The 12,137-nt window shown below is 35.7% G+C and overlaps 2 protein-coding genes across 12 annotated transcripts in view; both read left to right on the forward strand.

Annotated features, from left to right (window-relative positions):
• LOC6040300 (protein winged eye) overlaps positions 1 to 12,137 on the forward strand; it is a 408,769-nt gene that overhangs the window by 120,133 nt on the left and 276,499 nt on the right. The gene's annotated exons all lie outside the window — the stretch shown is intronic.
• LOC6040317 (general odorant-binding protein 28a) lies at positions 3,031 to 3,554 on the forward strand. The gene is made up of 2 exons (XM_001849676.2): positions 3,031 to 3,125; positions 3,184 to 3,554. Exons 1-2 carry the CDS (start codon positions 3,069 to 3,071, stop codon positions 3,499 to 3,501), a joined length of 375 nt encoding a protein of 124 aa, XP_001849728.2. The 5' UTR covers positions 3,031 to 3,068; the 3' UTR covers positions 3,502 to 3,554.

Here is a 12,137-nt window from a genome sequence, read left to right on the forward strand (position 1 = left end):
GCTAGATTTTCATTGTTTTGCTTGCATTGGCCTATAGATTTCTACACAAGACTTATGAAATAAGCAGAAAGTTACTTAAATGAAATTTGTTTTTTTTTTTTTTTTCACACTGAGAAAACACTAAGCCTTACCAGTCGCCAAAATTGTAGCTTTTTTTAAATAACTAAAACATGAGTTATAATTAAATAATCATTTTTTTATATATGAACATTTTTTTTTAATTTAAGAAAGAAATAATTTCCTCCGCCTGGAAGTGTCGAGTTTTATAACCACTTGTCTTCGCAGTCATCTTAGCTTTGTTTCAACGGATGAAGAACTTCAATTTCCACACATCCAGTTTGTTTTCCCAATCTCGCGCGTTCCATGCTGAGCTCCGGTACACTTTAGTATTTATATTATTCGATTGCCTCTGCCAGCGTAAAGATCCTCCGTAAGTCCCTCGGAATTCCAATCTCGCAGAAGCGTAAAGTCCCCTCCCTTCGTCAGAACGCAATCCTTTTCCCGAACCTCGTTCGCCGATTTATATCCTCTGGAGAGCACTTCTGGGGCTGCCTTCTTCCAATCTATTATTGTACCCTGGCAAGTGGGAAGAAAGGGCTGGGTTCTTCGTCGTCTAGTTAAAGTCGGGGGGTAAAATGGGATCCGAACGTCTTTTTCGGCTATTTTCCTTTACAAATTTAGTTATTTTAAATTTAAATACAAGAGACAAAAAGTATATTTTTCAAGTCTCATTTCACCCTTCTTTTAGGAAAACCAAATACGGCCTGCCCACTTTCGCTTTCCGATACAAATTGCGTGTCAAGATATCGCTCTCAGTGATGGCTTCTGCTGCTGCTGCCGTTGCCATACAACCGTGGTACACGGGGGGATTCGAAAAAGAACAATCAAATTTTATTGCCCAAAACACAATTTATCAATTAGAAAGTCAACGGGAATGACTTTCTTGGGAAAAATCTAAAACAGAACATTTTTTTTACTTTAAGATTTTGCATGAATCTGTAGAGAAGCTTGATAGAGAAACTTGAATGCAAAATATTTTATTTATTTCCAATGCTATAATTAGTGTTTTTTCAAGACTGTTATTTAAGAGGCAGTATTTGTAAATATTGCTCGGTTTGTTCTAGAGGTCGTATCGAGGTGCTCCGATTTGGATGAAACTTTCAGCGTTTGTTTGTCTGTACATGAGATGAACTCATGCCAAATATGAGCCCTCTACGACAAAGGGAAGTGGGGTAAAACGGGCTTTGAAGTTTGAGTTCGAAAAAGCATTAAAAATCTTAAAATTGCTCGCATTTCCGTGAAACTTCTTCAATTCCAACTCTCTTAGATGCATTCGAAAGGTTTTTTGAAGCACTTCAAAATGTGCCATAGACTTCCAGGATTGGTTTGACTTTTTCTCATAGCTTTTGCAAATTACTGTTAAATATGGATTTTTTTAAAACCTTAATATCTTTTTCCAACAGCCTCCAACACCCATACTCCTGTAGGTCAAAAGATAGGTAATTTCATGAAATATAAGCCTACGGTAATAACTTTTTGGCCAATCGCAGTTTTTCTCATAGTTTTTCGATTTTTCTATAACAAACATTTTACAACGTTAGTTTTTGCCCTGTAGGCCGTCATAGCGGCACATATTGGTCTCAATTTTGTCATATTCGGAATCCTCGGACAATTTCACGTAATTCAGAAGTATTGGAGTCGTAAATTTGATTTCAAAAATAATTAAATAAAACATTTTCGAAAAAAGAAAAAGTTCTTATTCACCTTGTGATCAAAACGTCAAATGCCACATTAAGTAGGCGAATATCTGTTATACCCCTAATACGACAAAATGTTAAAAAATATTTTAATTCATTTTAAATGGCATTTTTCTCAATCAAATTTACAACTCCAATACTTCTAACTTACGTGAAATTTTCCGAGGATTCCGAATATGACAAAATTGAGACCAAAAAGTGCCGCTATGACGGCCTACAGGGCAAAAACTAACGTTGTAAAATGTTTGTTATAGCAAAATCGAAAAACTATGAGAAAAACTGCGATTGGCCAAAAAGTTATTACCGTAGGCTTATATTCCATGAAATTACCTATCTTTTGACCTATAGGAGTATGGGTGTTGGAGGCTGTTGGAAAAAGATATTAAGGTTTTAAAAAAATCCATATTTAACAGTAATTTGCAAAAGCTATGAGAAAAAGTCAAACCAATCCTGGATGTCTATGGCACATTTTGAAGTGCTTCGAAAGACCTTTTGAATGCATCTAAGAGAGTTGGAATTGAAGAAGTTTCACGGAAATGCGAGCAGTTTTAAGATTTTTAATGTTTTTTCGAACTCAAACTTCAAAACCCGTTTTACCCCACTTCCCTTTGTCGTAGAGGGCTCATATTTGGCATGAGTTCATCTCATGTATAGACAAACAAACGCTGAAAGTTTCATCCAAATCGGAGCAACTCGATACGACCTGTTACACATTGGTGAAAAACTCGCTCTTAATTTGTTTCACAAATTTATTTTAAAATTTTTATTCAATTTGCTTTTTGCTATTCCATTGTGTCATGTTAATCTCGAATGATAAAATCAACTTTTGTTTAAGAAAAATATCTGATAGAATCGAAAAGTAATACTTTTCGAAACTAGAGCTGAAAACTTTGACTTTTTAGCACTCAAATGGGAGGCATAAAGTTTTAGTTTTCAGCACTTGTATTGAAAAGGTGTGCAGTTTTTTTTATTTATGTGTTGTTTAATGACTTCAAAAACACTTAATTTTTCGACTTTGATCACTGTGCATTGCACTACACTTTAAGCACGTTACAAATCACGTGCTTTAAAAATCAAACATCATTTGCATGGTACCCACTGTAGAATCAGAGCCATAGTCACAGTTGTATTTGTCTCTATGTGATTATAACTTTAATTACTGTAATCATTGAACCCACCCTTCTGTTTTGATTTATCAGATTTAAATAATTACTTTGAGGTAAAAAAGTATAAATATCGTGGTTTTGTACAAAACCTAACATTCAAGATTAGACATTCAAAAGCATCAAATAGTTTGAAATTGCGTTCAAAATGAATTATTTTTGTGTTTCAATAATTTTGGCAATGATTTCTTCTGCTTATTGTGGGGTTAGCTTTTCAATGAAATTTTAAATTTTATTATTCAAACAAATTAATTCTTATTCAGGGAATAGATGACATGAAACGAGATTGCATGGAGCAGGAAGGTGCATCTCAGGCGGATGCGGATGCCATGAACCAGCTTCAATTTCCGGAAACACGCACGCGAAAGTGCTTTTATGCTTGCATCTTCGAAAAAATGGGCACTTCCGATGGGCAGCGGTTCGACACGGAACGATTCCTGGAGATTGCGGAAACTCACTTCAAGGATGACCAAAATATGCTGAACGCCGTTCGCGCGATAGCGGACCGCTGTGACGGGACGGAGAATGACGACCGGTGTGAGTTGGGCGCCGACATTGCTGCCTGTATGAAGGGGGAGTAGTGGGGATGGTTTAGAGATGGCTTGAAAATAAACAAAGTTTTGCTACGGTTTTACTCATATGTTGTACCAGGAATTGCAAATCCTTAAACCAATTCACGTTTGAAACTAAAGTTAGGAAACCTAGACAAAAATCCATTTCCCAAAGAAAGTGGATTGAATTTTAAATCAGCCAACTGTGAGCTTTAAGCAGCTGACAGTTCTCCAAATTCAATAAAATCCCGTATTAAAAATTTATAGAGGTAAATCGAGGAAGCTGGAGTCGGCAATCTTCGAACCGTTGACAGGAAGTCTGTTGCTAGCTGGTTCCAAAAGAAGAAAAATCAATAGAAAGCGTCAAGATCCTCTTCCTTCACTTTACAGCTCAATTGAGAGCAGGACATCGACGGTTCTTGGCGTTGTCGCGCGTGACGCCAAGACGTCGTCCAAAACTTGTTATCTGGTCGCTCCGCCGAACAACTCCGGAAGTGCCGACAAAGGCGAATCGAGACCGGAAACTATATCGAAGCCATTCCCGGCGTGGAAAATCGTCCCAGGATGAGCTTTGAGACGATTCAAAATTAATGCTACAACTTTTAAACTGCTTTTTAATGCCGCTCTTGAGCGCTCTTATCGGATTTGGCTTAGATACTTCAGAGAGGGAGGGAGAGTATCGTTCGTTCTGATTCATGAATTAGGATTAAAGGGCCCACTTTACGGCTGTGACTAACGGTTTCGAGAGAAGATGGCTAGGGTGGCACGAAATATTTCCAAAAAATAAAATAAAATAAAATAATTAAAGCATAAAAATTGGAAAACATTTGCAATATTTGGCATAACAAGAAACAAGAAACAAGAAACAAGAAACAAGAAACAAGAAACAAGAAACAAGAAACAAGAAACAAGAAACAAGAAACAAGAAACAAGAAACAAGAAACAAGAAACAAGAAACAAGAAACAAGAAACAAGAAACAAGAAACAAGAAACAAGAAACAAGAAACAAGAAACAAGAAACAAGAAACAAGAAACAAGAAACAAGAAACAAGAAACAAGAAACAAGAAACAAGAAACAAGAAACAAGAAACAAGAAACAAGAAACAAGAAACAAGAAACAAGAAACAAGAAACAAGAAACAAGAAACAAGAAACAAGAAACAAGAAACAAGAAACAAGAAACAAGAAACAAGAAACAAGATCTAATCTAATCTAATCAGACCCTAGCGCAGCCAATCTTTCGAAGGGATCCTGGAGAGTGCCTTAGGTTAGATGACGCCTAGCACTCTTCTTGTCATTTATTAACATTTGCAGTGCGCCATTGCATCAAATGCATTGAAACATCACAAGTGTTAAAGCGGCCAGGCCTACTGCGTAAAGCCGTATCGCGGAGATGATCCGTAATTGGGTTGAGTTTGAGCACTGAGTGTTCGAACAACAACACAATTCTGAATCGACAGGGGAGGAAGAAGCGTGGGGACACACCACCATACGCTCCGAGATTTGGTTGTATTCGTTGGGAGCACCATGCTAAGAAGGTTTGGTACTCCGGGACCCTCTGGGATGGGACATTGTATTTCCACGAATGCCCTGGACACTATTTGCCGTGGTTAAAGCGCCACAACTCGCTCTCTGTAACAGTATTCCTAATTCCAGTCCATGCTCACCAAGTCGTCATGGCCTAGTGGTTAGCATGTTTGCTTACCAATCCAAAGGACGGGGGATCGAACCCCGCCTCGAGCGACTTTGATTTTTCGTTCATATTTATCATTTCAAATTCATGTGTTCTTAACTTTCTCGTTGGGAGCAGATGGGCATCGAACCCAGAACCATTCGCCTACAAAGCGAACACCGTAACCAGTAAGCCACGGCCGCTCCTGAAACAAGAAACAAGAAACAAGAAACAAGAAACAAGAAACAAGAAACAAGAAACAAGAAACAAGAAACAAGAAACAAGAAACAAGAAACAAGAAACAAGAAACAAGAAACAAGAAACAAGAAACAAGAAACAAGAAACAAGAAACAAGAAACAAGAAACAAGAAACAAGAAACAAGAAACAAGAAACAAGAAACAAGAAACAAGAAACAAGAAACAAGAAACAAGAAACAAGAAACAAGAAACAAGAAACAAGAAACAAGAAACAAGAAACAAGAAACAAGAAACAAGAAACAAGAAACAAGAAACAAGAAACAAGAAACAAGAAACAAGAAACAAGAAACAAGAAACAAGAAACAAGAAACAAGAAACAAGAAGGCGGTGGTCACCCAGAACCTCGTCGATTTTTTTTTGGAACACCCTACCCCGATGTCCTTCCTCGACAACTCTTGCTTAATATTCATGACGATCATTACACGCTACGCGACGTCGCTTGTGATGGTAGTACAAGTTTTAAGCAATTCTTCTGGAAAGTGTCATCTATCACCAGTAACCAACTGCTGTGTGGGGGGCCTCATTTTTCTAGAAGTGGACTAGGGCCACTTGATTCATCCCACCACACTGCGCACTATTTGTCATCCTCAACCTTCTCGAGAGAGATGGGCTGGGTTTGAGGACACATTAAGTACACAAACTAAACGCCATCATCATCAGGCGAAATAAAAAGAAAAGTGGCAGGAGGGCGCCAGAGGCGACTAGCGTCTAAGTCGGTTCATAAATTTTGTTTATTACCCTTCGCGAATAACGCGACGCGCAAAACCCATCACGGTCATGTGTACTATAGGGGAAACCAGCTTTTTTTGCAAGCTTTGAATACATTTTGTATAATTTTTGTAGAAAACAAGCAAAAAATCAGCAGAAAATCCGGCCAACAATAGGCGACCGTTGAAAATGGATGGTTTTCCCCTAAACGCAATTGCCAAAGTGAAAAACTATGGCAAAACTTCAGTGTCGCCCCCAGCAAGTGATTCTTTCTCTTAACTTATCCGAAAATTTGTTACCGAGCCGGGGGGTGTGAGGATAATTTTTAAATTTGAATTATTTGCAACGTCTGCGGGCTGGCATTTACGAGTGCAATTCATAATGCAACCTGCAGTGCAGAACCTGGTGGCGACTTTGAGCGATGTGGTTTCTCTGCACTGCTAAGTAAATTGCACATTAGTGCACGTCGTAAATCCGGCGCAGGGTTTTTCACACATTACGTGAATGTGTTAAATTTGAATTTAGGAGCAATATTTCACGATGATTTTGAATAACAGTTTTGAGATAAATGGGCACGACGATGCATGTGGTCATGCATGCGTCTTAGCCATTTCTAACGCCAGGTTTTTTTTATGTTTTTTTTTTAAATTTAGTTCTAAGTCAGAGCAATTACATGTCAAAAAGGGAATCGGTTGTACCGGACCCTCTCCTTTTTCAATGACACTTTGTAGACATGTTTACCTACTCTTATGTAAGCAATTTTTATGTATATGGGTCATTCCAGGTCAACTGAGTACACTTTTGGACTCGACCATCACCGGTTTGGACCAAACTTGGAGAGAACGTTTTTCCAGTAAAATCGCTGTATCTCGTCAATAGTTCATTTTGGTTTGAGGTTCACATTGATTTTTATGTAAAATTATCCGGAAAACACAAAGGTGATAAAGTAAAACAAATATTAACATAAGGAATCGGTCAAAACTGATTTTTAATACTCAAAACGTTAAAATATAATATATGTGGGCATTTAAGACTTAAAATTTTATTTTTATCGAATTCCTTGGATAATTTTCTATAAAATGCAACCTGTAAAAAGTCTTTTGCTGAAATAGTTGCAAAGTTATGATTAAAAGAAAAACAAAGTTTTTTAGAAAATCGTCATTAAAGAGGGCGGTGCCACAAATAGAGGGATGGTCCAATCAGCATCAAACTTGAGATTTCTGTTAACTATTGATAGATGAACGTTCCCTCCAAGTTTGGGCCAAATCGGTAATGGTCGAGTCCAAAAGTATACTCAGTTGACCTGGAATGACCCATATGGACCCAGTTTTACTCGATAATGACATTTGAGAAGGGCGTAAGTGTTTTAAATAGCCAATACAAACTTGAGGGAATTTGACGGACTTTTCGAAAAAAACACTGAAAGAAAAAAACACGCGACTTTTATGAGATATTTTGATAATTAAGTTTAAAAGTAAAATTTGAAGGTTAGTCCACGATTTTTTTGTTTTTTTTTTTTTTTGTGAAAATAGCCTAAGATGCTACAAAAAGACTCTAGAAAAATGCTGGATGGAGCAACTCACCTAAAAAAATACAAAAATCATTTACTAAAACTGTTTTTTGTTAAAGTGCTCTGAACGTCAAAAATTTGAAAAATCAAATACGGGAATCGATTCCCCAGACAATTTTACATAAAATTCTCCATATTAACCCCTGTCCTTAGTCCAATCCTTGTGAAGTTACAGCGGTTTTAAAAATAAAAATGTTGAAAATATGTTTTTTTATGGTTTTTGTCATTTTCTTTATGACAGACTTTATTTTTCAGTCTCGTAAATTTTTGTACCGGAATGCTCGTTCAATTTCCCACTTAACCACTTTTCGAAATAACTCATTTTTTATGATTTATGCTTATTTACTATCCAGGTTACTACCATTAACTGAACTACACTGAAAAAAATATTCTGTTTTCAGTTGTGAGTAATGCTATTAGCTTATATCTGTGAACCCATAATTCTAATTGAAATGTGGTCAAAGACAATTTTATGAGAAATTGACGAGTTTCCGGTAAAAATATGCACGACACTGAAAAATCAAGTTTGTCATAAATAAATTGTCAAAAATCACCAAAAAATCTTTTTTTTTCCAACATTTTTATTTTTAAACCCACTGTAACTTCACAAGGATTGGACTTTAGACAGTTGTCAATATGGAGAAATTTATGTAAAATTCGTATTCGGGTTTAAAAATTTGACGTTTGGAGCACTTTTCAAAAAAAAGTTTCAGTAAAGGATTTTTGTATTTTTTAGGTGCTGATCCATCCTGCATTTTTCGTGAGTCTTTTTTTAGCATCTGAGGTTATCTTCAAAAAAAAAATTTGATCGAAAAAAAATCGTGGGCTCACCTTTAAGTTTGACTTTTAAACTTTGTTATCAAAAAATCTTATTAAAGTCGGGTGTTTTTTTGTTTCAGTGTATTTTTTTTTTTTTTGAAAGCCCGTCAAATTTCCTGCAATTTTGTCTTTGGCAACTTTTTGATACGCTGCAATGGCTTCGAGATACAGCTATATTTAGATTACGAAACACAAAAATATTTAAAACACTTACGCCCTTCTCAAATGTCACTATCGAGTGAAACTGGCATATACACTCAACCCCCGGTGGTTGGTCACTTTTTCGTTTGACACTTTTTTAGTTTGTACCCCGTTGGTTGGTCAAAGTCAAACTAAAAAGTGACGAACTGTCACTTTTTACTTGGAGCTTACGCACACTATCAAAACAAACGTTTGATAGTATGTGAGAACTCCGTGTAATAGGGGTGTCAAACTAAAAAATGACCCCGTTCGTTTGACAACAGTTGGAGTCAAACCATCGGGGTTTGAGTGTACACAAAAATGGCTTACATAAGCGTAGGATAACATGTCTACAAAGTTTCATTGAAATCGGAGAGGGTCGAAAAAAAAGTACCTACAAAATTTTTGTTTTGGGTTGGATACGCTCAGTCATACTTTTGGTTACTTCTTACGAATTTAAGAATATTTTTTTTTTTCATTTTTCAACTTTTTATCAACTTCTTCCTAGTTATCAACTAACAAATAAATTATCAAACGATCCGGAAAGATGAGTGGCTTTAAGCTCATTTTTTTTAAAATAAATGTGCAATATTTAAAAAAAACACTAACGGGATGAATAAAGGGGTTCTGATATTTTCAAATGTTGATATTGAGTAATTATTTTAAATCAAATCTAAGTTTATTTTGAAAATTTTTGATTCTGCAAAACGTTTCTTTTCCCAAATCACCAATCCTGTTGCTGAACGGCAACAGCTTGGGAATATTTTCGGGCGAACGTTCTTCAAATTTGGAACACACACACGCAAATACGTGTAGGTAAACCTTAAATGTTGTAACCAAATGTCACCCACACCGAAAACCCATTAGCTACTTCAAATATCATCATAAAACGACTTCATTTAGAGGGCAGCAGATATGATACCTTCACCCCATTCCTCCTTTGGTCCTGTCAATGAAGGTCCCCACGGGAGTTTATTTGCCGAATGAAGGTTTTATTAATTCGTTTCTCATAACCACGTGTGCTCGTGTGTGTCACAAAGCATTCCCGTCCTTCGTCATAATCGGTCTGTTTTTGTGTGTCAGTGAAATTCGACGCAATCATCTGTGTGTCTGGTCGTGTCTGCCGCATGATAGGGTTTAATTTGAGAAATTGTATTATGTGTCCCAATCATGGCCCCTCGAAATCGAGGAAAAAGGGTTTAGGACGGGGGATCACGTGGACGAAACGGTCAGTGGGACACAGCTGCTGCGAGTTGGGCGGTGGTGGTCAGTGCTTTTTATGGTCGACGTGTGACAGACGTACGCGTCAGATGAGAGCAGGTGCGGGGTTGGTGTTAAAGGATTTTAGATCCCTGTGAGTATTATAGAGGATTTTATATTAAACTGAAGGATATGATTGGATTCGAAAAAAACATTGAACAAAATGAAAAATATTTATCAAAATTTTGCACTAAACTGGCACTTACGATAGAAATCCTGTTTTAGGTTTCATAAGGGTTTGTAAATCCCTAGTAAACCTTAAACGTTGAAATATTACATGAGAAGTGATGTTTTCACTTCCAAACAGTATCCATGAACACCGTACTATTTTGTCACTTTAAACTTCTTTTTTTAATAAGCCTGAAAAAAAAATAAAAAATTCTTTAAGAAGTGTTGTCAAAACCATCCTGACTTTCAAAAATCGAAATTTTACTCCATTTTTGGAAAATATGTGTATATCTGTGTCCAATTTAAAAAGTCTGTGTTTATCTGTGCATCACAAAATGTCTGAATACAACTTCAAAAGTCTGTGAAACACAGACAAATCTGTTTGCCTGGCATCCCTGACTCCAACTCCGGCTTCTCAGAATTTACCGATTTCAGCCCCGGGTCTTGAAAAGTGCTTAACTCCCAAGTCTCAAACTCAGACGCCAACTTCATGGCCTTGCTCCCCCCCCCCCCCCCCTTTGTTGCATTAGCTGACATTATCTGTGTGATTTGTATTCTGTGTGACCATGAAGGGCAATCCTGAACGTTTAATTGGGTCCTAAAATAAAGCTAAAATTTGTGATATTATTGTTCACAACGATAAAGCTTATTTTTCTGAGTACAATGACTCTTTGAACAACCGCAATGGATTTAAAATGGATTTTTAATTCATTTTTTTTTAAATAACTTCACGGCCCTTCTTGACAAAAAAAGGTCCTACTTGACAGCTCGTACCAAGGGGACCATAGTTGAACCATGGAAAATATGTTGTCTGGTCAATATTTTTTTTTGCGTTAAAATAAAAAAAAGTGATCAGAAATGGTTTTTAATCGTGTTTTATACCGTTGTACATGAAAATTGACTTAGGGCTTTAGGACCCAATAAGAATTAACTGGATTCCTCTAATATAACATTCCTTAGTTTTAAGGACAGAGAACTTTTGTTTTTTTTTCCATCTTGGTATTTTGAAATTCTTATTATTTGAAAATTGAATGTGAGGCAATGTGAGGGCAAGCGTGAAATCCGCGAAATCCCGTGAAATTTTATGTTTGTGTGAAACTGTAACGATTTTTCTCAAAATAATTTATCAAACTCAAATAGGAATAAAAACAATCCTAAGAACTACTGTAGAATTAAGCGAAAGAATACCCTGGTTTAATCACTAATATAGGAATAGTGTTTTTTGACGATTTCGTGGACGGCGTGAAATTCGTAAATTCGTGAAGTTTATCATTTTTTTCAAATCATTTTTTTCATCAGCAACACAAAAAATATTTCATGCCTAAAGACTATTTAAGTAAATTTTATTAGTTTTCAATTGAAAAGTTTGATATGAACCATTTGAATTTATTGTTAAGATTTTTCAGGTGTTATTAGAAACTAACTAAATTTAGTAATATTTTCATTCGCTGTTATACAATTTTTACTGCTATTTCATATGAAAGGTATTTTTTGTCTTTGAATTCATCTTCGAAAAACATTTCTGATTTTTTTACTGAGTCCTGTTTAATTTTAACGATATTTAATTATTTGGGTGAATGATTCCCGTGAAAATAAAAAAAACTAAATACATTTTTTTTGTTTTCTATTCTTATTATCAATAAAAAATTAGATTTCGATACAAATCATATTACTTTTGTCTATTGATTTTACATTTAGTTTATGAAAAGTGTAATGAAAACCGTTAAAATAGTTCAAAAGTCACAGAGAGTTCAAATTATTTTACTCATTTTGGCTTTACAAGATTGTCAAATCTTGTTTTGATATGAAATTTATTAAAATGTAAATTGATGTAACAAAAGCAAATCAGCTAAAACTTTTTAGCTTTATTAGTCGAATATTAAAAAAGCAGTTCAGTAAATGAGAATACGTATGCCCTACATTTTGTTTCATAATATATTTATATATGGCTTATACATAAACCAGGTGGAAACTTTTTTGAAAATTAGGAGAATTTTGTGGTGTCACGTTCAAATCTAGTGAAGAATTTTTT

This window comes from Culex quinquefasciatus, chromosome 3 (assembly GCF_015732765.1).
Source record: "Culex quinquefasciatus strain JHB chromosome 3, VPISU_Cqui_1.0_pri_paternal, whole genome shotgun sequence".
Classification (NCBI taxonomy): Eukaryota; Metazoa; Arthropoda; class Insecta; order Diptera; family Culicidae; genus Culex; species Culex quinquefasciatus.